This window comes from Rana temporaria, chromosome 13 (assembly GCF_905171775.1).
Source record: "Rana temporaria chromosome 13, aRanTem1.1, whole genome shotgun sequence".
Classification (NCBI taxonomy): Eukaryota; Metazoa; Chordata; class Amphibia; order Anura; family Ranidae; genus Rana; species Rana temporaria.
In genome coordinates, this window is record NC_053501.1 from 109142329 (window position 1) to 109169759 (window position 27431).

General features: G+C 47.5%; 1 protein-coding gene across 2 annotated transcripts; it reads right to left on the minus strand.

The window, feature by feature from the left end:
• Positions 1 to 8213: 8213 nt before the first annotated feature.
• CIART (circadian associated repressor of transcription) lies at positions 8214 to 27298 on the minus strand. 2 transcript variants are annotated; one of them, XM_040333879.1, is made up of 6 exons: positions 27107 to 27298; positions 17732 to 18289; positions 14474 to 14549; positions 11368 to 11446; positions 10007 to 10142; positions 8214 to 9086 (listed from the first exon to the last, which is right to left on the minus strand). In XM_040333879.1, exons 2-6 carry the CDS (start codon positions 18272 to 18274, stop codon positions 8556 to 8558), a joined length of 1365 nt encoding a protein of 454 aa, XP_040189813.1. In that variant the 5' UTR covers positions 18275 to 18289; positions 27107 to 27298; the 3' UTR covers positions 8214 to 8555. The 2 variants fall into 2 exon arrangements, with proteins under 2 accessions (XP_040189813.1, XP_040189814.1); XM_040333880.1 differs by lacking the exon at positions 27107 to 27298 and adding an exon at positions 24261 to 24343.
• Positions 27299 to 27431: the final 133 nt, after the last annotated feature.

The window sequence follows — 27431 nt, forward strand, 5'->3', positions numbered from 1 at the left end:
GTCCATTATCTTGTCTGCTATAGCCTGAAGGGGAGGACTCCTTGTGCCCCCTTGCTTGTTTAGATAAGCGACTGTAGCCGCGTTGTCCGACCTCACTTGAAGATGACTCCCCAAAATCAAGGGTTGGAAGGACATTATGGCGTTTAGAACCGCAAGAAGTTCTTTTTGGTTTGAAGACCGATGCGCATCTATCGGAGACCAGGAGCCCTGAGCTAGGTTGCTCCCCAGGTGGGCTCCCCATCCTAACGCACTGGCGTCCGTAGTCATTACTTTTGCCGTAGGTGGGTTCCAAGATAACCCTTTCTCCAGATTGCAACGGTTTCGCCACCACCATAAGGCTCTTTTCACTTTGGTTGGAATGTTTATTGGGAAGTCTAGACTCTCTCTCCTGCCATCCCACTGTCTTAACATTGTATTTTGTAGTAGACGTTGGTGATGCCTGGCCCAAGGCACTGCCGGAAAGCATGCCGACATGAGGCCCAAAATTCTCATAATTTCCCTGACTAGGGTAACCTGATTGGTTTGCACCAGAGATACTGCATGCATTACTCTCAGAATTTTTTCCTCCGGAAGAAAAACCTTCATTTCCAATGAGGAAATCCTGTACCCAAGGTACAGAACTTCCTGGGATGGAGTCAACTGGGATTTGTCCCTGTTGACTAACCAGCCCAGGGAGTATAGGAGACTCTGAGACTCCTCTAGGTCTTTTACCAGTTGGGGACCGGAGGAGGAAATGAAAAGCAGATCGTCCAGGTAGGGTATTACCGTGATCGCTTTCAGCCTTAAGGGTGCCAGGGCTTCGGCCAACACTTTCGTGAAGATCCTCGGCGAGGAGGATAGGCCGAAAGGTAGGGCCCTGAACTGGTAATGAACTACCTCCGATCCCCTCTGTACAGCCAGCCTCAAAAATCTTTGAGACCCCCGATGTATGGGAATATGGAGATACGCATCCCTGAGGTCTACTGTTGCTAGGAAGCACCCCGGGAACAGGAAATTTGTTATCGAAAAAATAGATTCCATCCGGAACCTCTTGTATCTCAGGAATCTGTTCAGGGGACGGAGATTCAGGATCAACCTGAACTTTCCAGAGGGTTTTCGTACCACAAAGACATGTGAGTAGACCCCTTGGCCCTCCTCCTCCCGGGGAACTCTTACCACAACCTTTTGGTCTAAAAGGTCCCCTAACAGGAGATTTAAGGCTTGTGCCTTTTCTCGATCCTTCGTCAATTTGGTCAGCACAAACATAGGGGGGGGGGGTCGCCTTGAATTCCAGCCTGTAACCATTCCTGATAATATCTAGGACGAATGGACTTGGTGTGGATAGAATCCACTGTGGAAGGAACTCCCCCAATCTTCCTCCCACAGGGACCGCGGCGTCACTGGGGCTTTGGGGTGGCTTGAGGAGGATTGAATAGGATACCTCTCCCACGTCCTCTTTGCCCTGCCCAGTGTTTTTTGGGGTGACCATCTCGCTCCTTTGCCCCCTGCTGCCTGAAGCCTCGAAAAAAACGCTTATTGTCGTTCTTTTTCTTTTTCTCCGGAAAGGACTTCTTCCTGTCTTGTGTTCTTTCCAGTGCCTCTTGTAGGCCGGGGCCAAACAAATGGTCGCCTGAGAACGGCAGCCCGCAGAGTTTAAGTTTGGAACCTGAATCTCCTGGCCAGGTCTTAAGCCACACTGCCCGCCTGGCGGCGTTAACTAAGGCCGCAGACCTAGCGGCCAGTCGGACGGACTCAGCGGAGGCATCCGCTAGGAACCCTACCGCTTTAAACAGCAAGGGGAATGAGCCCAGCAACTGCTGTCTGGGGGTACCCGCTGCAATATGGGACTGCAATTGCGTAAGCCAGCATTCCAGATTCCTGGCTACACATGTGGCCGCCAAAGCTGGTTTTAAGCCAATAGAGGAGGCATCCCAGGCTCTTTTGAGCAATACGTCTCCCCTCTTATCCATGGGATCTTTTAGAGCTCCTAGATCATCAAAGGCTAAGTCCGTATTTTTGGAAACTTTGGCCAGTGGTGCGTCTAGTTTCGGAATTTTATTCCATGGCTGGGAAGGGTCAGCTTCAAAAGGGAACCTTCTCTTAAGGCCTCCTGAGAAAAAAGGCCTTCTTTCTGGACGTTCCCATTCCAGCAAAATCAAATCTATGAGAGATTTGTGTACCGGGAAAACCTTGGCTTTCTGTGCATTAGACCCCAAGTACATCTGGTCATGCTTAGAAAGTATGACCTGCTCCTCACGGATTTCTAGCGTGTCATAGACTGCTTTTAGCAGATCTCCCACGTCCTCTAAAGTCAGCTTATATCTAGATCCCCTGGAGGATTCCTCTTCGTCCTCAGACCCTGAAGCAGATTCTGCCTGGGATGAGGTTGGGCCTGAATGTGTCCACCCACTTTCCGCCCTTTCCCCTCTTTCTTCCTCCTGCGGAAGCCCTTCAGACAATGAAGGGGTACTAGAAGCTCTAGGCAAGGGGGAAGGGACCTGAAGTCTATCCATCATCCCTCTGAATGAAGAAAAGGTGGACGACAGTTCTTCCCTAACGGAGGAAAGGATTTTACGGCACTCTGTAGCTGAATCATCCTTCACTAGATCGCTGACACAGTCAGGGCATAATGGCTTTTTCCAAGTTAGACTCATTTTTGCCCCGCATACGGCACATTTCTTCCTGGGAGTCTGCACAGGCGGCACTTTGACCTGAAATAACAGACCGGGAAGTTTATTTAGAATATGCCTTTTTTTAACACCTCTGTGCTGGAAAGGAATATTGTGTGCCTACCCTCCACCAAGGAGTGCCAGCCTCCCAGAGTAAGAGAAGCCCTCCCTCACCCTCTTACCTGAGAGGCACCGGAGCCTGCAGCGCACGGATCCACGGCCTGATTTGCCTCTTCCATGCTGCAAAAGGGTCTACACACGGCCTGGCCGATAACACCCCGCTCCGGGCCTGTACTGCATTGCCGCGCCGTTTTGAATGGAGACCGGAACGAGTCCCCGCGGCGCCAATCGATGACGCGCATCTGGCGGAAGTTCACGCCACTTCCGCCCTGTGGAGCGCATACCCCGCCCCTCGGCTATCCGGAAGCCCGGAGGTCCTGCGCCCAGCTCGATCCAGCGTGGAGAGCCTGTCTGGCTGGCTCAGCGTCCCCCGCCGCCGCCATACGCGCTGTATTGTAGCCACCAAAAGGTAAGGGGCAGGATTGGCGCCATCGATGGTCCGGCTCTCTCTGAACCTAGGACAGCAAGCAGTCCGGCAGCCGTGCTCTACCCATAACCTGGTCAGAGGGGTGCCCAGGCTTGAGGAGGGTCATCCAAGTGCTAAAAACCCAGGACAGCTCCTGAGACCTAGCTCCCATGTTCCTATGAGCGTGCTCCTCCCGTCCGGTAGGAAACACAATAACTGAAGAGGGAGGCCTGGAGGACTGCCCTTAAAGAAGTGGGGGTGTGTGTTTCCTGTCCCGGAGGGAGGAGCCCAAGGTCTCAGAGGCTGCCCTGGAAGACGAGGGGAGAAAAATAAAAAAATGGCCAGGTCATGAACGGGGTAAAATCTGCCAGAGCCAAAATGGATTAAGGGTGTTGTAAACAATAGAAGAAGTTTCAATATGGGCTATAGAAACTTGTGGGCAATTTCTTAGATTTCACACAGTCTAGATCTGCCATTCTCAACCGGAGTTCCCCTCGAGATTGCCAAGAGTTCTTTGAGTTGTAGCCAACTGACCCATCATATGGGGCTTTCATAGTTCCAGGTCCCATCACCCCTTGGCAGAGCCAGATACATGACCTCAATGATCTTTTTACCTTACTCTAAAGGGGGCATTCTTCCCATTGACCACCAATTAAGCATCATTGTTCCCAATGACTAACACCAAAAGAGGGTATTCTTCGCACTGGCCACCAGTGTAAGGACTATTCTTCCCAATGATCACCAATTAAGGGACATTGTTCCCCCATGACCACCAACAGAAGAGAGAATTCTTCCCACTGGCCACCAAAATAAGGACTACTCTTCCACTAATCACCAATTTAGGGTCATTGTTCCCACTGGTCACCAACAGAAGAGGGCATTCATCTCACTGGCCACCAATATATGGACTAGTCTTCCAAATGATCACCAATTAAAGGAGATTGTTCCCCCATGTCTACCAACAGAAGAGCGCATTCTTCCCACCAAAATAAGGGCTACTCTTCCACCAACCACCAATTTAGGGTCATTGTTCCCACTGGTCACCAAAACAAGGACTACTCTTCCACTAACCACCAATTTAGGGTCATTGTTCCCACTGGCCACCAACAGAAGAGGGCATTCTTCCCACCAAAATAAGGACTACTTCCACTAACCACCAATTTAGGGTCATTGTTCCCACTGGTCACTAAAATAAGGACTACTCTTCCACTAATCACCAATTTAGGGTCATTGTTCCCACTGGTCACCAACAGAAGAGGGCATTCATCTCACTGGCCACCAATATATGGACTAGTCTTCCAAATGATCACCAATTAAAAGGATATTGTTCCCCCTATGTCCACCAACAGAAGAGAGCATTCTTCCCACCAAAATAAGGGCTACTTTTCCACCAACCACCAATTTAGGGTCATTGTTCCCACTGGTCACCAAAACAAGGACTACTCTTCCACTAACCACCAATTTAGGGTCATTGTTCCCACTGGCCACCAACAGAAGAGGGCATTCTTCCCACTGGTCACCAACAGAAGAGAGAATTCTTCCCACCAAAATAAGGACTACTCTTCCACTAACCACCAATTTAGGGTCATTGTTCCCACTGGCCACCAACAGAAGAGGGCATTCTTCCCACTGGTCACCAACAGAAGAGAGAATTCTTCCCACCAAAATAAGGACTACTCTTCCACTAACCACCAATTTAGGGTCATTGTTCCCACTGGCCACCAACAGAAGAGGGCATTCTTCCCACTGGTCACCAACAGAAGAGAGAATTCTTCCCACCAAAATAAGGACTACTCTTCCACTAATCACCAATTTAGGGTCATTGTTCCCACTGGTCACCAACAGAAGAGGGCATTCTTCCCACTGGCCACCAAGGACTACTCTTCCACTAATCTAGGGTCATTGTTCCCACTGACCACAAAAATAAGGACTACTCTTCCAATTTATCACCAATTAAGGCTCATTGTTCTTAATATTTATTTATAAAAATGCTTTAGAGCGCAGTCTTTACCCGAGGGCCTCCAACATAATGACCACCAACATAACAGGGCTAATGTAAGGGGCATTTTCCCAATGCCCTCCACTAGCCTAGTCTTGGCAAGGGTTCCTTTGGGGTAAAAGGGTTGAGAAAGGCTGGTCTAGATGCTATATACCCATTTCTACCAAATCCAAAATGGGGAAGAAAAAAATAAATAAATCATGGCTTAGAGGATGCTGGCAGCAAACAATAGCCCTGACCAACTGCTATCGTCTCCCTGGAAGTTTTCATGTTTTCTTTAGCTAAAGTTACATTAGTGAAGAACAATCTAGGTCAGACAATCTGTCTATATGGACAATACTGACACCCATGAAAAGAACCATAGTAACCCAAGTGTACCGCCATCCATGGGTCTCCCACAAATCAGTCAGAGTTGGTATAAATAAGAAAATTAATAATGCATACAGACAACATTTGTTTATCATGAACCCCCATTGCTATACACTGAAAAAAAAAAAAAAAAAACTGAAGCTACTGCTGCTTAGAAGACGAGATTTAGCCCTCTAGAAACCACCGCCGTCACGGGTCTGTTGTGAACACCAAGGCTGCAGGATCACAGCTATTGCTTTAGAGCACAAAATGGCAGCATAAATAAAATGTTTATAACTAAGGCAACCACGTTCAACATAATTGTGCTTCGTCATACAAAGATGAACCTTTTAAAACAGAATTCCAAAACCACCCGCCCAACCAAAAACATGGAGGGTCTGGAAACCCATATATAAAAACCCAACCTCAATCCCAACTGAACTTTCAGCTTCGATCAACTAAACCAGGGGGTCCTCAAACTACGGCCCTCCAGTTGTTCAGGAACTACAATTCCCGTCATGTCTGTGAATGTCAAATTCACAATGCCTCATGGGAGGTGTAGTTCCGCAACAGCTGGAGGGCCGTAGTTTGAAGATCCCTGCACTAAACATTCCAGGTGCATCAGCTGGTTTTCTTTAGAGAAGCAGCCAAAGTAAAAAAAAGTCTATCACTTGACAGCATTCTGCACAGAAGGACCTCTGCTCGGTGAGCAAGCAGTGGTCTCTCTGCGGAGGTCAGCACACCCTCCACCCCCCCTTCCAGTGGAGGACAGGACGTAAGGGGCAATTTCCTCAGACAGACACAGGCAAGAGAAACGTGATAGCAACTTTAACCCTATTCAAAACAAGCAGTTTGGATGTTCCACTTTAAATATTTCAGTAAATCAAATGTTAATAATTTACCTACGTTTCGCTTCAGTTCAGTGAGACAAAGAGGTTGCGCTTTACTACTGGCTGTTTAACTTTGCAAGGGAATTTGCCCTTAGTTTAGCAAATTAGGTGAAGCTCTGTTGACTTCCATCATCCAATCATGTGCCAAGAGGATGAAAGGAAACTTTTGGACAGCTGCACGCCCAAAAAAATATTTTGCCTTTAATAGTAAAATAGGATCAAAAAAATACATGCCACAGCAGAACGGCAGAAGCGCTGACGTGTTTCACAGTCAGTGCTTAATCATGAGCTATGATTAAGCACGGACAGTGTGAAACGCGTCAGCCGCCGCATGTTTTTTTTTATTCCATTTTACCATTAAAAAGGCAAATTTGGCTTTTTAATGGTAAAATGGAATAAAAAAAAACATGCAGCTGTTGGAGTGCGGCTGTCCAGAAGTTTCCTTACGCATTGCCAGCACCTGTGGCTTCTGATTTGGAGAAGAGGTTCATTACAAACAGGATCTATCTAGAGCGGTGACTCCCTTTCACTATCCAATCATGTGCAGGCAAGATCTTTTCGTGCATATGATTGGGTATTCTTTGCAAAGTGAAATTTCACTCTATTCATTAAGCCAAAGTAAAAAATCCCCTTGGAATGTGAGCAGCCAATTTGCCTTTATTAAAAATCAACCCCAAAATGACCAACAGAGAGAGGGGACACTGGAGCCCCCCTATTTATGAAGGCCAAGTCAAGGGAATTCACGTCTCAATATTCACTTGGATCTGCTGCACATTGGCCGACAACATTCCCAGAACCTCAAGGCGGCCAACGTCAAGAGGACGCGGCTATGCAAGTGGTTTGCAGGGAACGTTCAGCGAATGTGCCTCCGATCCAGCAAATATGACCAACACTGGAGTCCCCACCTTTGAAGAAGGCCATGCCAAGTCAAGAGATTTCACGTCTCAATATTCACTTGGATCTTCTGCACATTGGCCGACAACGCTCCCAGAACCTCAAGGCGGTCAACGTCGAGAGGACACGGGCATTAGAAATGATGGATATGCAAGTGGTTTTCAGGGAACGTTCAGCGAATGTGCCTCTAATCCAGCAAATATGACCAGAGGGGACACTGGAGGGCCCCCCCTATTTATGAAAGCCATGCCAAGTCAAGGGAATTCACGTCTCAATATTCATATGGATCTGCTGCACGTTGGCCGACAACGCTCCCAGAACCTCAAGGTGGCCAACGTCGGCCATTAGAAATTATGGATATATGGGATTGATCTCAGGTCTACGGACTATCTTTATTGATATATGATAGCTTATGGTGTGTCCGCCACTGCTTTTTTCTTTTGTATTCTTTTTTGTTTGCTGATGTGTTTTTTTTTCAATAAAACCCTTTGTACAAGAAATTATGGATATGCAAGTAGTTTGCAGGGACCGTTCAGCGAATGTGCCTCTGATCCAGCAAATGTGGCCAACAGAGGGGACACTGGAGACCCCCCCCCCTTTAAAGAAGGCCATGTGCCTCCAATCCGGCAAAAATTTGCCATTGCCAAAAAAGTGACCCAACAGAAAGACCCGTTCATTTTATCAGAGAAGAAGCGGGATAAAAATCGGTGAACCTTTTCGGAACCAACTGGCAGAGAGGGATTGTTCGCCCCCTTCATAAATGTCCCCTTGGAGGACACAAGTTTTGGGGACACCTTTTTTTTAAAAAATGTTTTAATAGTTTGGTCTCTATTTCAAGCAGTGCTGAAAATGTATTACCACTACAAAACAAATAAAAAATGTATGAAGAAAACATTTTGGCCACAAGCTATAGTTTGCATAAATATATAGATAACATGCCAAAATGCCTTTATGGAAAAAAAAACAGTACACTTAAAGACAACAGATATTGCTGTTCGCTCCCCTTCAAGATGCCTTTGTTGGGCGCAGTGCGTCCATCGTGTGTTTTTTTTAGTTTTTTGCATCTCTTTGGAATTCAGCTCAGTGTAGCAGAACAAAATCATAAAGCCTTAAAATAAAGGCTTCACATGGAATACAATGCAATATTGTCCAACTCTTGTTTCCCCGACTGGATCTCCCCCCCTTCCAAGGCTAGCGGCCCATGCGATTGTGATGAAGAGTTTAAACTGGACGACGAGATACGAGTCACTTTATGTATTTTCACCCCCGAAGGTCAACTTGCATGTTGTGAATGAACGTGAGCGATTCTTCAACTGCCCAAGATCGGTTTGGTCGTGGAGGTCAATTACAGCTGGAGCACTCCGACTCCGGTGAGACGGTTGTTCTTGTGATCCTTCTCCGTAACAGCAAAGGTCTAGAGGTTTATCTTCACTGTCTACAGATTCCATGGTGGGGGACACCGAGCCCTGACTGTTCTGCACCAAAAAAATTATGCCACAGCTGTTGCCGTTCGGCAACAGCAAATCCTGGCCTAGAGCGGTGTTGAGATGATGGAGGTCCACCTGGCTTAGAGGAGGGTTGCAGATGGGAGCGGCGTGCATCCAGGTTAAGTTCATGGTCGGCCAGTCTGACAAGACTTCTTTGCCACACACATAGTCTGTATGAACTTGGGCCAAGGTGGGACATTCTGGTTTCTTGATAGTCGGACTGCTCGAAGAAGAAGACGACGAAGACGCTGGTCTTAAAGGGCAGCTTTTCTGTGCTGTAGATACAACTGGGTGCTGCAAAAGAACAAAACCAACATATGAGTTTAAGCAAAAAAAGGCGGTGCAAGAGATTAGTTGAAATTTAAAAAGGGGAACTTCAGGTATACTGCCAAGTACAGAGATAAAATGCTTCTAGGGAGCTGTTCTACCTGCCCAATTTCTCTTTGGGAGATTTTCTCCAACTTCCGATACCATTTTTTATTTAACATTGAGTACCGATACTTTTTTTGCAGGTACTCGCTGATACCAATTACAGATACCCATCGGCTAGGAAGATGGGTGGTTTGGCAGGTGGCGTGAAATAAGATTGTGGGGTGAGAGGGTTGAGATGGAAAAGGCTGTGATCGCTGGCGGTTGGGGGGGCGGGCTCAGAGAGGATGGGGATAGGAGAATTATTGGGAAACATGGGGGCAGGGGACAGCTGGTAGAGGGAAGGGAGGAGGCAACAGGCAGAAAGGACCGCAGGCATGGTACAGGAGTCGCTCGTGGAAGAGGAGCTGGCCAGAGAGAGCCCTGCTCCTCAGTACAACAGGATACCGCTGTACAGAGTCTTCATACAGAGCCCCCTATTTTCTGCCTCAGCATCCAGCCAGGGACAGCCCATATCCAGTACTCTGTGTGGCCGGGAGTTGGAGCTTCACCAAGCGATGCCACTGGGAGGAAGCATCAGGGATGGCACTGCCTGGAGGAGGCGGTCTGCTCCCATGCAACGTCACTTTCGGTATTGGAGCCGATACCAGTATTGGTATATCCCTAAAAACCCCTCTTAGACAGTTGACCCTATTGGGAAGATTTTCCCTCACCTTGCGTTCTGAGGACAACTCTGAATTTCCGATTCTCCCTCTTCTTCCCACGCCCCCACCACATTTTCTCCCTCAATGGCAAGGATACAAATATCCCCAATAAAAAAAAAAAGTGAGAGGACTAATCCTTACCTTGGCCATTTTGTGCTGAGGTTCTTCCATGTCGAAGTCTGAGGTGGACGAAGAAGAGGAAGAGGAGCTGCTGACTCCGGGGAACCAAATCTTTAGCATCATTTCCACTTGTAGTAAGGTGCTCAAATAACGCTCTCTGAAAAGTAAATTGGTTGAAGAGTGAGACGACGTTGACTGAGAAGGAGGCTATAGTAATATCAAGGGTACAATCTGATGGAAACACTATGGCTGAAAGTTTTTGGACACCCAACCACCACACACCTATAGGAGCTTGTTGGACATCCGATTCCAGAACCAAAGCCATCAACATGGAGTGGCTTCGTGGCCCATTTAGCCAAAAGAGCATTTGTGAGGTCAGGTACTGATGTTGGAAGAGAAGATCTGGGGTCAAAGCTCTGTGCAGGATGCTCAGGTTCTTCCTACACCAACCTGGGTCAAACCATGTCTATGGAGCTGGCCACCATTTATGAGGTCAAGTACAGATGTTGGATGAGGAGACCTGGCTTGCAATCAAAGTTCCAATTCACCCAAAAGGCATTGAGTGTAGGGTTGATGTCAAGGTTTCTCCACCAAACTGGTCAAACCTTGTTTGTTACTGGCCACCATTTAAAACATAGGTGCTAAACCTGTGGCCTCCAACTGTTGTGCAACGACAATTCCCATTATGCCTTGGCAGGCATGCTTGTAATGGCCAGCCTTGCAATGCCCCATGGGACGTGTAGTTCTGCAAAAGCTGAAGGGTCACATGTTGAGCACCAATGATTTATGGAGGTTAGGTACAGATGTTAGAGGAGACGACCTGGAACCTTGACTGCAAGTCAGGTCTTCTCAACATCTGTGCCTGACCTAAAATGGTGGCCAGCTCCAGTAGGACCTGGTTTGACCAGAGGAACCCTGATCTCAACCCTACTCAATGCTTTTGGGGTGAATTGGAACATTGAGTAGGGTTGAGATCAGGGTTCCTCTGCACCAAACTGGTCAAACCAGGTCCTACTGGAGCTGACCACCATTTAGGTCAGGTACAGATGTTGGATGAGAAGACCTGGCTTGCATTCAAGGTTCCTCCACACCAAACTAGACAAACCATGTCTATATGGATCTGGCTTCGTACACGGGGCACGGTCATGATGGAATAGGAAAAAGGCCTTCAAATGGTGAAGCTTACAAAATGTCTTTGCATGACGTAGCATTAACAGTACCCTTCACCCAAAAACATTTAAACTCATTGGGAGATGCGTCCACATACTTGGCAATAGGTGCGATGGTAGGATGTTCAAACATTTGCCTATCAGTGGATAGGTATCGGGTATAGGTCCGATTATCAGACATAACATGACAAGCATCTTCTTAATAACACTCACCCCATCTCAGGCTTCTGCAGAACACCAACAATTCTCTGTATCCGATCCATAGCCACGCTCTGCTGGAAACTGCTCAGGCCTGTAACCAGAATGAAACAAACATTCATTACAGCGACTATAGCAATCTGCTACGTAGACCACAAAGAAGGGTGCTAAAGCATAACTGCCCGTTTAGCGTAGTTACAGAAATACAAAGCATAGAATAAAACTCATCACACATCCCATAGTAAAAGCAGCACACTGTACACAAAAACATTGCTGAGGCACAGTTAACCCTTTGATCACCCCCGATGTTCACCTCTTCCCAGCCAGTGTCCTTAGTACAGTGACCGTGCATATTTCTTAGCACCGATCACTGTATTAGCCCTCATTTGCATTGGAGCAATTGGTCATGCGATCCTACAGGCTAAATCGCATGGCAAGTTCAACCCCATTGCTAGCAATTGCACTGTTCCAAAATGCCTGATCATGAAGAGGGGTACCGTATTTGCCGGCGTATAAGACTCCCTAATTTTCCAGGAAAAATGTTGGTTTTGGGACATACTCGCCGTATAAGACTACCCCATTCCTTCTAGTCTTTCTGGAAGCTGAGGGGTAGCCGGAACAACCACTGACAAAAACAGTCTTTTTTCAAATCTCACTGTGCCATTACATTACATGCCTCCACTGTGACATTCCATTACATGCCTTACTGTGCCATTCCATTACATGCCTCATTGTGCCATTACATTACATGCCCCCCACTGTGCCGGCCAAGACAATCTCCCTACCTTATGTTTTTGCAGATTAAGTCTTCCAGGCTGCGGGCATCCATGATTCAAAAGCCGCGCCTACTCACTGTTCCGTGATAGGCGGAACACAAATTTTCCCAGCAGGGCCTCTGTTCAGTGTTCGGCCTATCACGGATGTCCTCTCGTCCGAGGATGAGAAGGCATCCGTGATAGACGGGACACTAAACAGAGGCCCCGCTGGGAAAATGTGTGTTTCCTTCCATTACGGAACAGTCTCAGGCGCGGCTTTTAAATCATGGATGCCCGCAGCCTGATGGAGACTGTCCTCGGCGTATAAGATGACCCCCGACTTTGGGTGCATTTTTTTGCATCCAAAAAGTCGTCTTATACGCTGGAAAATACGGTAAAATCTTTTGGAGGGAGAGTAAAGGGGGGCTAGGGGCTGAAACCATTGCTCCACCGCAAGTGTAAAAGAGGAATAAATATATATATATATATATATATATATATATATATATATATATATATATATATATATATATATATATATATATATATATATATATATATATAAATAAATAAAAAAAAACCTCTACCATTCCAATGAGAAGAAAAACGCTTTCCCCAATATCCTCGGGGAAATTATTCTTTAGCAGCGGTGATGCAATTAATTAGCCGACAGTAATTTATTCTAAATGAAGACGTGGAGCGGATTGGTAATTGGGTAATACGAGGATCTGCAGAATGACTCACAAATGAACTCGCTGCCATGAAAACCATAAAAATGCATAGAGGAGCACAGGAGGGGGCAGACGGGGACAAGAAAAGAGGTTATCCGAGGCAACGCGGATGTAAAGCAATCTAACTGCAATGCAAAGAAAAATACATAAAATAAGAGGAAAACTGTTCTAGGAGCACGAGGTGCAAATACAGCACCTTCTCTGGAGGAGGAGGGGGAGTGTGATGTCGGCTCGTTCTCCTGCGGAGCCATGTGAAGGAAGACTCCTCCGGTTATGTAACCAATATACAATGCCAAACGCCATATCAGAAACAAGGATCTACCTAAAAACACTGGCGCGGTTTAATCCCGCCTGATGGATGTGGAGGCATTCCTGGTAAACGGACAGAAACCTTTTGCCAATTAAAAGGGATCCAATTAGAGAAGGAGAGGACTCCACCTGGCCAGATTGGGCAAAGCAAGTACCCTACAGCCACCAGACACACTGAACAACTAGTTGGCTATGACCGATCATGGCTAGTGGTAAGAATGTCCCCCTTCCACACTAGTGGCCAACTCGAAAGAACGTCCTCCCTCCCACACTAGTGGCCAACTCGAAAGAACGTCCTCCCTCCCACACTAGTGGCCAACTCGAAAGAACGTCGCCCCCCCTTCCACACTAGTGGCCAACGCGGAAGAACGTCCCCCCTTCCACACTAGTGGCCAACTCGGAAGAACGTCCCCCCTTCCACACTAGTGGCCAACTCGGAAGAACGTCCCCCCTTCCACACTAGAGGCCAACTCGAAAGAACATCCTCCCTCCCACACTAGTGGCCAACTGCCAATTGATAGCCAAAGGGATAAAGCATACATGTTTTGGGGTACTTTGACCACCCCTCCTCCGGGGCTTTGTGTTGCTGTAGAGCCACATTTGGAGACCGCTACAGTCTACGGGTTACAACAGACTTTGCTACTTCAGTGTGGCAAATGTCTGGCAACTCCCAACGCCATCACTAAAATCCCTGAAGAAGAAGTCCAAATTCCCCAAATTGTGTTAGCGATATATTTACCAATTACGAACACTACAAATTACTTCACCCTCATTACACTCACAAAACTACCAGCCTGAGGAACCAGCACCTAGCCAAATGCTTCTGGGAGCAGAGCAGTCTAGGGCCCTCATAAGGCTTACCACTATCCATCGGTGAACCCCGAGCTGTAACCCTACAGCCTGACAAATAAGAACAGAGTACGAACCATCAATGTGAAAGAACAGGGCCATGGCAGGCATGCACACTAGGCAAACGACCCGGTCAAGATGGCTTACTTGCAAAGGCCATGTAGTTTTGAGCAGTCAAAATCCCAGAGGGAGGTGTGCGGGATTAAGGCAAGTATTTATAAGTGTGTGGACTACACTGGAATTTACAGAGCTCAGTGGCTCAAGCTGCAATTTACATACATAAAACCAGAACAGCGACCTCTCCCCCTCCCTTTGTCTCAGGTGTCAGAGAAAGAAAGCCTGCTGGCAGGCAGCCTCTACTAGGTTGTCTTTTAGCTAACCCATGGTGCTCTGGAATTTTCAAGTAATATATATTTACATACAAAACAAAAAAATTAAGCTATAGTAAAACATAAAAAAGACTGTTAAAAGACTTACCTCTGTCATATCTGCCCCTTTTTAATCCATTCAGAAGTTCAGTCAGAGGTCTGATAAAGCCCTGGAGTTCCTGACACTGAGAAGAGGAAAAAAAAAAAAAACAGATCAGCATCAGACAAACCATCTATATTTTTTATTCTTTACACTAATACAATTGGCGTATATTCGTAGAAACAGCATTCTATGGATCTACACTTTCCGTTCATGGCAAGAAGTAGGACGCTACCCCCCCCATCTGAACAGCATTCCTAAGTCAGGTTACAATTTATTAACTTACAATTGTGTAGTATGGGTGGGTCAGTGGGGGTGCCAAGTGATATACACTATATGGAGCAAAAGTTTGTGACCCTCCAAAACGACTGATTTCATGTGGTTTTCAATGATGGGTACTGTAATGATACAGCATACCGTACAAAGACTTTTAGACAATTGTGTGCCTTCTACCTTGTGGTAACAGTTTGGTGAAGGCCATTTTCTGTTCTATTGTACCTCCCCCCGTACAATGCTGGCTCCATAAAGGAGACGGTCAGTGGAGGAATTCCAGTGTCCTCCATAAAGCCCGACTTCAACCCTACTGAACACAAGCGGGTGAGCCAGATTTTCCCATCCAACATCAGTACCTGACCTAATAAATGGTGGCCAGCTCGTTCTGGATGAATTTGGGTGTCCTCCATAGGGCCCTGACCTCAACCCTACTGAAGACCTTTAGGATGAACTGGAACAAAGAGGGTGAGCCATGTCTTCCCATCCAACATCGGTTCCTGACCCAATGGCCAGCTCCATAAACACATGGTTTGACCAGTTTGTTGGAGGAATTCAAGTGTCCTCCGTAGCCCTGTCCTTAACCCTACTGAACAGGATGAACTGGAACAAAGCAGGCAAGCCAGGTCTCATTCAACATAAAATGCTGGTCAGCTTCATAAAGACCTGGTTTGATTAGTTTGGTGTGGGGGAACTCAAGTGGCCTACACAGAGACCTGACCTCAACCCTACTGAATATCTATGGCATGAAATGGAACACCAATTGTGAACCAGGGCTACTCAGCCAACATCAGTACCTGACCAACATTTCAAGACTCCCAAAATCTTATGGAAAACAGTTTCAGAAGAGTGGAGGACATTGAAGCCCAATGGGTAGCCAACTCCACATAAAATGGTTTTGGAATGGGATGTCCAAGAAGGTATGATGGCTAGGTGTCCAGACACCTGGCTATATTGTGTTAATAGATTCCTTAGGTAGGTATAAAAAAAAAAAAACAAGACTATACAAGAACTCGAGCATGTTTCTGGGATCAAAATTAACCCCTTTCTAAGGGCTCAAGAGTAGGAAACAATCTACTGCACATGGACGAGACCAAAGGGTCCCACGGCACACGACCAAAGGGTCCCACGGCACACGACCAAAGGGTCCCACGGCACACGACCAAAGGGTCCCACGGCACACGACCAAAGGGTCCCACGGCACACGACCAAAGGGTCCCACGGCACACGACCAAAGGGTCCCACGGCACACGACCAAAGGGTCCCACGGCACACGACCAAAGGGTCCCACGGCACACGACCAAAGGGTCCCACGGCACACGACCAAAGGGTCCCACGGCACACGACCAAAGGGTCCCACGGCACACGACCAAAGGGTCCCACGGCACACGACCAAAGGGTCCCACGGCACACGGAGTGATTGGGGAGACTATGTATATGTTACTGATGTGACCTCCCTCCGATGATGCTTTGACATCACCCTGTGTAACCTCCAACACTAGGGGAAGCCATCACTGATGCATCAATAGTAAATTATCAGCGTTTTTAAATCTGCATTATTCCCTGGTGGTCCTTGTTCAGACTCTTCCTTTTACAGGGCGACGATGCTGGTTTGGTTGCAACTGTAGAAAGCTTTCTATATTGGGCCGGAGGTCTCCTTATGGGCTGCTGCAGGTAGGTGACCAGCCCTCTCTAAAAGCATTAATATAAACTACCTTTTAAAAAAAAGCTGACAGCGTGCTGTATGCGATTCCTCTGCTGCATAAACAGAAAATTTAAGATTATCACAAACAACGCAAGTCCTAACTCCCTTACCAGGCCAGGGCGGCTGCATCAGCCTGCAGGATTAACGTAATGCGGAGAGGATAGAGCACAATCCAGCTGTACGTGACAGCTTCATACTCGTGTCTGACACACAGGTCTGCAGCCAACGCGCCATCAGCTCCTTAACTAATACTACCCGCACAGTGTCAACAGCATTACCACTGGAGACTCACTCCCACCACTGAGAGCCAATTATACATAAGCTCCTGTGATGGGACCCGTGTCAGAATTTCAAATAGAACGATGCAGGTCCCCCTTTACAGAGCTTTACTTCCTTTGCACTAAACCGACTTTCCAGCTCAGAGGCCCACCTAAGATCTGTCAGCTGCTGACCCTTTACCAGAGTTTGCATAACCAATCCCGATTACCTTTTAAAGTAGTTGTAGACCCTCAACTGAATGACAGTTAAAGCAACCCCCCCCCCCCCCGTTTTAAAAACAGGTTATCCCTTTGTTGCATCTCAGTGCTGCTGATCTCCTGCAGCCTTTTCCCATCTACAAGCACTTCAGAAACAGCCAAATGGAATTTTAGGGCGGGATTCCTGATGGTGACCACAGTAGACCATGCTGGGTAAGGCTCCTTTCATGTGGGCACAGCGGTCGACTCCACAGTGGATCGCATTGTCAGCCCAGTTAGCAGGCAGTTTAAAGGACTGATATCACTGTGCTGCAACCATTGACGGGACAAGGTCATCCAGTGCTCAAGGCAAAGATGCCAACTGCCCCCCCCCCCCATTAAGGTTATCAGTTAGGTCACTGTCACTACTCCGGTCAGCCTTGTAACAGAAGCAACTGGCACATGCCTGTAATAAACCATTGTGCCTAGGGCAGCCACCCCTCCTGTCCACCCCTTGTTCCGGCCCTGGCCGCAACTGTGCCCATTGAATGCTGTTGCACTGAAGCCTCACTCACTTCTAGATTGCCTGCTGAACATGACCATCGTTGTAGAGATGCACCGAAATTTCGGCTCCCGAAACATATTGGTCGAAAATGGCCTTTTCAGGCATTTGCCGAAAGAGAAAAAAGGCCGATAATGGAGGCATGTATATCCTTATAGATCAGATGAGAGTGGCTTTACATCCACTTTGTGTGTGTGTGTGCGCACGCGCATGCGTGCGTGTGTATATGGTGGTAAGAGTCACACACAAATAATGCACTATTGACCACCACTCACCTTTTCAGCAAAGATGCGATCCCCATCCGATATCGGAAGGTTCTTCTCTTTTCTCTCCTTCCACCGGTTGGCAAGCGATATGGCATCCTGTAGTCGCTGCCTTTTCAGTCCTTGATGGGCCTCACAATTTGACCCGTCTGGGAACACCAAGTCCTTTAGCTGCTTGTCTTGCCTTCGGCCCACAATTGGTGATACTCTACTTGCAAGTTTACTCCTACTTGGATAGGACGTCCATCCTTCAACCTCTCCTGAATACCTGCAATTCTGTCCCGTGTGTTGATGCCAAAAGGACCTCCTGGCTTGGTACTCATTCTCTAGGTGGATAAGGACTGGGTGGCTGGCACTGGTCAGTTGAGAGTTTGGGATCACGTGTACATCTTCAAAGTCCTTGTGGCCTTTGGTGGGCTCAGTCAAACCTTCAGAGAGGAAGACGTCAAAACCAACGTAGATTTTATTCTCCTGGTGGGTCGAGGTGGTGGTGCTGGCTGAAGAGAAGAGGGAGTCTGATGAGGACAGAAAATCCGAGGACTCCGTGTCTTCCATGGGTGAGTCAGTAAACTGTAGACATAAAACAAAATACGTTTTTAGTTGGGCACAACAATGACTGGTTGGCTACACCGAGAATAACTGAACAAATATTAATTTTACTTTTAAGTAGAGTGGGAAGAGACAAATGCTTTTCTACAGTAGAATAGGCAAAGACTAGAACTCATGTCATGTCAAGGTTTTTGTGAGCTGCAATTTACATTTTTACTCTTGGGCAGGGGTCTCCAAACTACGGCCCTCCAGTTGGTGCAGAACTACATGTCCCATGAGGCATTGTAAAACGCTGACATTCCCGGTCATGACTAGGCATGATGGGAATTGAACAACTGGAGGGCCGTAGTTTGGAGTCCCCTGCTCTTGGGTTTAGATCAGCCATTATCAACCAGGGTTCCTCTCTAGAGGTTCCTTAGGCTGTGGCTGACCGACCATCTGATGATGCCTCCACAACCCCTGTTCCAATACCATTTGGCACATCTTCTCAGCTGTCTGCAAGGAGGACATTGACCACCCCCAACCTAAGGAACATTCTACCCACCAACAATCCCCCACAAACCCAACCCAAGGAACATTCCTCCCACCAAACCCCAAACCTAAGGAACATTCTACCCAAAAAACAATCCGCCACTAACCCAACCTAAGGAACATTCCTCCCACCAAACCCCCAACCTAAGGAACATTGATCCCACCAGCCCCCCCCAACCTAAGGAACATTCTACGCACCAACAACCACTTACCAACCCAACCTAAGGAACATTCCTCCCACCAACCACCCCAACCTAAGGAACATTCTTCCCACCAACAACCATCTCCAACCCAAGAAACATTTATCCCACTGGCCCTCCCAACCTAAAGGAACATTCATCCCACCGACACCCCAACCTAAGGAACATTCATCCCACCAACACAAGGAACATTCATCCCACCAACAATGTCCCCCAACCCAAGAAACATTCCTCCCAAACCCCCAATCTAAGGAACATTCTACCAACAAGACCCCGCCCCCCCACTCCCAAGGAAGATTCTTCCCATTGACCACCAATGGGTATCTGAAAATTTCAACGGTTCCTCTGGGGTTAAAAAGTCAAGTTTAAAAAATGTAAATATAAAATAATAATAAAAAAAATAAAAAAAATTGAAAAAAAAAAACAACGGTAGAGCTGTCATTTTGAGAATTTTTTTTGAGCTCTCGATAATACAAAGTGTGCCGATGTGCATTACTTTGCGAGTCAAGTTAGGGCAGCCCAATCATATTAATGCGTACCATGACGAGCCAACACCACAAAATAAATAAAAATGCACGCACTTTTTGGAATGCAGCATGGCATAACGTATGGTAGCAGGTTACTGTGTGATGTAATGCACAAGGCGAGCTGGGGTGCCAGCCTGCATCAATGGCACCCCAATCTATTTTCAATCTTTTCAGTAACGCACTCGTTCCCAGGGCGTAGAGGGTCTGACGGAATTTTGCTAGTCGAGAACCGATCATAACATAGAACTAAATAAACACTACTGACCAATCCCGTATTTTAAATCATTGCGATTTCTATGGCGCTTTCCTCTGTGGGGACTCAAAGCATGGCCACCATTACATATCCAATTATCCCGTGCCTCGAGGCCAATCCTGCTGAAATGTAACACCTTCCAGGTAATCGCTTCCTCTGAACATTGTGTTCCGACATGTGCTACAGATGGGGAGTGATACATCATTACGGCACGGCTCAGCAATGTACGAAGAGTAAACACATCTGCATTATGTAACCTGGCAGTCACATTACTCGAGAGGACGCCGTGGAAATCGCTGCGGTCGGGAAGGGTTGGGAATTTGAGTGTGCGGAGGGAGGGGGCAGTCTGGAGAGGAGTGTGCACTTGGCCGAAGTTGCCTTTCTGCTCCAATCAGCTGCTTGGAACACCTGACGAGATTTTGCAACCAGCATGGCACCGACATGTGCCGTGGGCGTCAGATACATCAAGCTGGAACACACGCAGCGCCCTCAGCCTGATCCTATCCCAAAAACTGCACATGGATCAAGACAACACAACCGTAACATTATGCAAGCAGTTTCCAAGGTTCCAGATATTACATTTTTCTGCAACCAAGACTCTTAGAGAAAACCCAAAATCTATATTTCTGTACATATACGATATATCGGCCGTATTTGTCCTTTTATGTTAAAATCGGCATCGGCCGATTATCGAAATTAGGCCAATATTTAACACTGATTGCCCGTTCCTCCTCCCTTTTACACTCCGTTGGCAGAGCAGCGGTGTGTGAAACCGACATGTAACTGAATTCAGAGAGGGATAGGCGCTTTCAAAATAGAGCATTGATGTCGGGGGGTGGGCAGGACCCAGCCGCTATCAAACACATATCCAAGACAATGGGATAATTCTGGGCGGGCAGTTGTGTATGTGGCCCAACCCCCTTTCTTAAACAGCCCAATCAGTGGCTGGTGTTTAATGGCCGCTGGGTCCCGCCCACCCGACATCACAGCTGAATTTGACAGCTCCTTTCTCTTTGCAGTTACATGTCAGTTTCACACAGTTACACTATTGGCTCAGTGTGAAACCTGCTAGTGCCACCTGTTAGTACCAACCAGTGCAATCTGTACTGAGGACATTAAGTGTGTGGAAGAGTGACAAGAGCAAGCAGGGGGGAGTGGGAGTTCAAGAGAAAGAGGGAAACGGCCTAAAATACCAGCCACAAAAACCGGCCGACATATCGGTTGACCTCTACTATACACCTACTGTGCCCATGAGGGGCTCCCACCAATCCTGTGCCAAGTTCCCAGGTCCGATCACCTGCCGTGCCATTTATGAGGGGGGTTAGCACTCTCCTTACTTAAAATTTCATAAGGATAATGTACCAAAAACTGAAATGCGCAAAAGCGGACAGGAACAGAGCCCAGAATTATGGCCTGGAGGTCTAGTCGAATATCCAAGACCTAGATGGGGCCGACTCAACCCACCACGCGCCACTTCTAGCTAAATATTTTTTTTAAAGGCCTGACGATTTAAAGGGAACCCTTTACTAAAAAAAGAGTTCTTGGATAAGCAGAAGATCCCCAATTAGGCAATAGCAACGAGTCTGTCGGCGTCTGGATTAACATTGCAACATGAAAAACGAATAAACCTCACTTTGGGTGTGGCGTGCAATTATTCGCAGTTGCCCAGAGCAGTGTCGGGAGGTCAAACTCCAAGCAAAACGTGTCAGAGAACAAAGTGCCAAAACCACAGATGTCCCACGGCCGATTACTCAGCAATATAACAAAAAGGTAATGCTTACTTTCTTTTAATCTACCGTACAACACCGTCACCTAGGATTCTCACTGCTTGACTTGTTGATAAATTTGAAGTGCCCTTTATGAGGGGTTCCCACCATCCATGTGCAGAGTTCCCGGGTCTGTAAACCCGTTGTGCCCATGATGGGGTTCCCACCATCCTTGTGTCAAGTTCCTGGTCTGTACACCTGTTGTGCCCATTATGAGGGGTTCCCACCATCCCTGTGCTGAGTTCCTCATTACGCCTGCTGTGCCCATTATGAGGGGTTCCCACCATCCCTGTGCCGAGTTCCCGGGTCTGTAAACCCGTTGTGCCCATGATGGGGTTCCCACCATCCTTGTGTCAAGTTCCTGGTCTGTACACCTGTTGTGCCCATTATGAGGGGTTCCCACCATCCCTGTGTGGAGTTCTTGGGTCTGCACATCTGCTGTGCCCATTATGAGGAGTTTTCACCATCCCTGTGCCAAGTTCCCGGGTCTGCACGCCTGCTGTGTCCATTATGAGGGGTTCCCACCATCCTGACATATCCAAGTCGTCCGGGGGCCGACTGCCTACTATGCTCCACTCCATTACTAAAAAAAAAAGGAATGTTCATTGACAAATCTGAACTACAACGGATACCAGCACCAGGTCTGATCAGACACGTGCGATGTGCGTCTTCATAGCGCCACCCACCACAAACCTTTTCAAAGCAAACCTTGTATTAATAAAGCACCAAGGGTCCAAGTCTCGTCAATTCAAATGCAGCCTTAAAGTCGCTCATCCGTCCTCGTGGACACGACACCACAAAGGCCATGGAACGGCGGGGCTCATCATTAACCAGCAGCCAATCCCATCCAATTTTCCATTGTTAAGAGTTCCTTTGATGGGAGTTCTAAAGTGGCGGGTGACGTCATCGAGAGCCACAGGGTGTAGACTGTTAGCGCTAATGGTCTTTATACAGACAAGACTAAAATGGGTCACCTGGACACATTAATGAACGTCTAAAAATCAACGTCGGAGACCCTTAACCTCTTCCTGACCGCACTATAGATGGGGAAAAAAAAAAAAAAGGCTACAGCGTGGTCATCCCAGTTCTGAGTGGGCATCCCTGGATGTCCTCCCAGAACCATGCCCCCCCCTCCCCCGTGTGCCGGCTGGGGTGCGCAGCAGGCATGTTCAGAGATAAACTTGTCCTTCAGACAGCTGATCACAGGATTGGGTAAAGGGCCAATTACAGCGGCCCTTTACCATGTGATCAGCCGTGTCCAATCACAAGTGTAAACAAACTTGTGGGTCATTGGCCTTCCTTTCCTCCATACGCGGTCACAACTGATAATCAGAGCACTGATAAATGTGGCCTCAACAGTGTAGCCCCAAAAAAATCCAACCACAAACAACCACCCATGTTGTATTTACCAACACACAGACCCTCCGTTCTGCGATTAGCCATCAGTAGGGTCGCAGCCAAAATCTCACACACATACACATAATAGCGATTAAGATTTATCGATATGATTTTATTATTCATAATACAAAAAACAAATAAAAAAAATTAACAATAAAAATCATAAAAAAAACAAAACAAAGTATAAATTATCACAATACTACTACGAAATATATAATGCCCCCCTCTGAAAAATATATAATAAAAACAAAATTATATATTTTTCAAGATGAAGAAATGTACAATAAAAATTGTAATTAAATATAAATCACAATACTAGTACGAATTGTATAATTTTTTTTTATCTGGAAAAATATATATATTTTTTTGTTTTTTTATTATATATATTTTTCAGATGGGGGGAAAAAAAAAAATATAAAAATTATATATATATATATATATATATATATATATATATATATATATATATATATAAAAAATGTGAGATAAAAAAATCATAATATTAATAAAAAATATATAATAAAAATATGAGAATATACAATAATGAAAAAGTGTAACATTGTAATAAATTCATAATATGAAAAAATATATAATCATAATTGCTACTACTACAAAAAAAAAATCATAATAAAAATAATCAAATTTTTAGAACACACATAAAAAAAAAAACAGAACACAATCTATGCATTTCCTCCAATAAAAATACCAATTTCTGTCTTCGGCTAGATTCACACTTGTGAATCTGCATTTTTTATTTTTTTGCACCCCTACTGAACATGATGCAGCCAAAAACGCACCAAAAAACGCCTGCACCACTTTCCCATTGTGCGCTCCACGAGTCTGAACGGCCCCCATAGACGATAGTGGGATTGCTCTCGGACAGGTGTGACGGGACAGATCGCTCAACGGCTCGGATGAGCGTGCTAGTTGGTTATAAGCCCTTACGATTGGTCGAGAACTGGCTTCCTGTAAGCAAGCCGCCATCCACTCTCACCGGGTACTTGCGAGTACCGCTCATCCCATGGATGGGTTGCTGAGCCGCTCGCTGACGCTGCCTTTGGTCGGTATGACCAATCAGAATACAACTTCCATAGACCGCTGGGTGGTTGAGCCGATTGGCAATGCAGAATGCAGTCACTTTTACCAAAACGATCGGAATTCAACTTTCACAACGTCGGCCGGCGCTCTGTACATCGCCACTGCCATCTGTACAATGAAATGTCAGAAAACAGCCGTGGGGGGGGTTGTGACCCAGCAGATGAGAACACGATCGGTCGATCGATCACCAGCCATATTGTATGCACAGAGCTCACTCACCTCCCGCCAGACCGCCGCCACCCTCTGCCTGTCTGGAAGTCTTTGTTCTGACTGCCTCTATTTCGGGTTGAGTCCCAGGCTGCAGCTCGTTCCACAGTCTCCTCCCAGCCAACCCACTGCCTCCGAGATGCCGGCTCCGTCACTATGGACAACCCCAAAAAATAGAGAGACCGCCCCTCACCTCTGTGCAGAACATATGTCTGTCTCCCCATAGCAGAGGAGGGGGGGGGGGGGTCTGGGAATATTTGGGAGGGGGTTTGAAGGTCTCCAGAGAACTTGGGGTGCAGAAGATGATGTGTGGATGTCTAGGACAGGGGTCTCTGTGTCTGTCTCCATGAAACCGGAAGTCTCTGTAAGAGAGAGTCTCACCCATAGTGGAGGTCTCCTAGACAAATCCTATGGGGGGGGGGGGGGGGGGGGGGGGACATCTCGTTCTGTGCTGGAAGCCTCAGCCTCCGGTCTCAAAGATCCTATGGCGAAGACTTCTCATTCTGGGGGTCTCGCCCCATAGCGGAGGTCCCTGGAGACAGATCCTATGGGGGTCTCGTTCTGTGCTGAAGGTCTCACAAGGTATCACCTCTCTCTGGCAGTCTGAGACATCCTATTAGAAAGGTGCCTCTAATTTTGGGGGGGTCTCATCCCATACAAGGTATCCCAGACAGATCCTTCAGGGAACTCCTCTCTCTGGTCTCAAAGATCCTATGGGGAAGACATCTCATTCTGGGGGTCTCACCCCCATAGCGGAAGTCTGAGACAGATGCTATGGGAAGGACATCTCATTTTTGGGGGTCCTCATCCAACAGTGAAGGACGTTGGGACAGAGCCTATGGGGGTCTCGTTCTGTGCTGAAGGTCTCACATTATGGGGAAGCCACCTCTCTCTGGCAGTCTGAGACATCCTATGAGAAAGGTGCCTCTCATTTTGGGGGGGTCTCATCCCATAGGAGGTATCCCAGACAGATCCTACAGGGAACTCCTCTCTCTGGTCTCAAAAGATCCTATGGGGAAGACATCTCATTGTGGGGGTCTCACCCCCATAGCGGAGGTCCCTGAGACAGATGCTATGGGAAGGACATCTTGGGGGTCCTCATCCAATAGTGAAGGACGTTGGGACAGAGCCTATGGGAAAGGCATCACATTTTGGGGGTCTCATATCTTATGGGGAAGACATCTCATTTTGGGGGTCTCGCCCCATAGTGGAGGTCTGAGACAGATGCTATGGGGGGGGGGGACACATTCTGGGGGTCTCGCCCCATAGTGGAGGTCTGAGACAGATGCTATGGGGGGGGGGGGGGGGGGAGACATTCTGGGAGTCTGGTCCCATAGTGGAGGTCTGAGACAGATGCAATGGGGGGGGGAAGACATTCTGGGGGTCTCGTCCCATAGTGGAGGTCTGAGACCGATCCTATGGGGGGAAGACGATCTGGGGGTCTCGTCCCATAGTGGAGGTCTGAGACAGATGCTATGGGGGGGGGGAAGACATTCTGGGGGTCTCGTCCCATAGTGGAGGTCTGAGACCGATCCTATGGGGGGAAGACGATCTGGGGGTCTCGTCCCATAGTGGAGGTCTGAGACAGATGCTATGGGGGGGAAGACATTCTGGGGGTCTCGTCACATAGTGGAGGTCTGAGACAGATGCTATGGGGGAAGACATTCTGGGGGTCTCGCCCCATAGTGGAGGTCTGAGACAGATGCTATGGGAAGGACAACTTGTTTTGGGAGTCTCATCCCATAATGAAGGACGTTGGGACAGATCCTATGGGAAAGGCATCACATTTTGGGGGTCTCATAACCAATGGAGGTCTTAGAGACATAATCCTTTTTAAAATCTTCCTCATAATGGAGGTCTCATCCCAAACCAGAGGTCTCCTAGACAGAACATATGGTTCTCCATTTGCATATTCTGGAGGTCTCAGACAAATTTTATAATCTCCTAGAGCCAAGAAATGTGTCCAACCATCAGTGGACGTCTCTGACAGTCTCTTGGAGCGAACAGAGAGATCATTGGATATCTGACAATCTCCCGGAGTAAAAAAAAAAAAGTATGTTTCCAACACTGGATGTCTCTGGCAGTCTCTTGGAGACAAAAGGTCTCTTACCATCAGTAGATGTCTCTGACAATCTCCTGGCGCTACTAGAGGTCTCATTGGATGTCTGACAGTCTCTTGGAGCCAACAGAGGTCTCTTACTAGCATTGTATGTCTCTGGCAGTCTCTCGGAGCCAACAGAGGTCTCTTACTAGCATTGTATGTCTCTGGCAGTCTCTCGGAGCCAACAGAGGTCTCTTACTAGCATTGGATGTCTCTGGCAGTCTCTCGGAGCCAACAGAGGTCTCTTACTAGCATTGGATGTCTCTGGCAGTCTCTTGGAGCCAACAGAGGTCTCTTACTAGCATTGGATGTCTCTTGCAGTCTCTTGGAGCCAACAGAGGTCTCTTACCATCATTGGATGTCTCTGGCAGTCTCTTGGAGCCAACAGAGGTCTCTTACTATCATTGAATGTCTCTAGAAGCAAAAAAAAAAAAAAGCCTCTTACCATCAGTAGCTGTCTCTGACAGTCTCCTGGTGCAAATATATGTCTCTTATCATTGGATGTCTCAGACAGTTTACTGACACCAATAGAGGTCTCATTGGACGTCTCTGGCAGTCTCTTGGAGCTAGCAGAAGTCTCTTATTCATCACTGGGTGTCTCTTGGTGCAAATACAGGTCTCTTACTATGCTTGGGATGTCTCTGGCAGTCTCTTGAAGCCAAAAGGTCTCTTACCATCAGTAGATGTCTCTGGCCACCCTTGGGTGTCTCTTAATTTGAATGTCTATGGGGTGGATGGGTCTCAGACAGTCTCTTACCTTGTGTGGAGGTCTGTTACTCGGAGTGTTGCAGGGTGTGTCTCCTGGTAGCAGGCAATGTCTCTGGGTGTCGGTGGTCGGTGTGTATGATGAATCTCTCTGAGTCCGTCTCCGGCGGTCTCATGCAGGCCCCGCCCCTGACAGCCCAGCTTTGCATTCACTCGCGCACACACACGTGCGCCCCAGCACGTGCCGGCCTCCTTACCCTCGTGTCCGGGCGCTGATTGGCCGGCGCTCCCCGCCCACTTCTGTCGGAAAACACACGGGGCGCCGGTCGGATTGGCCGGCGGCGGGGGAGGGCGGGAGGTCGTGGGCGGCGAAGGCG

What these genes read in the sequence shown, in the direction of transcription:
- CIART (XM_040333879.1), bottom strand. Translation starts at nt 18,274, where the DNA reads ATGGAAGACACGGAGTCCTCGGATTTTCTGTCCTCATCAGACTCCCTC. An exon ending in ATCGCATCTTTGCTGAAAAG is followed by an intron (nt 14,550 to 17,731) that starts GTGAGTGGTGGT and finishes TCCTCTTCTCAG; the next exon opens with TGTCAGGAACTCCAGGGCTT. An exon ending in AAGGGGCAGATATGACAGAG is followed by an intron (nt 11,447 to 14,473) that starts GTAAGTCTTTTA and finishes TTCTGGTTACAG; the next exon opens with GCCTGAGCAGTTTCCAGCAG.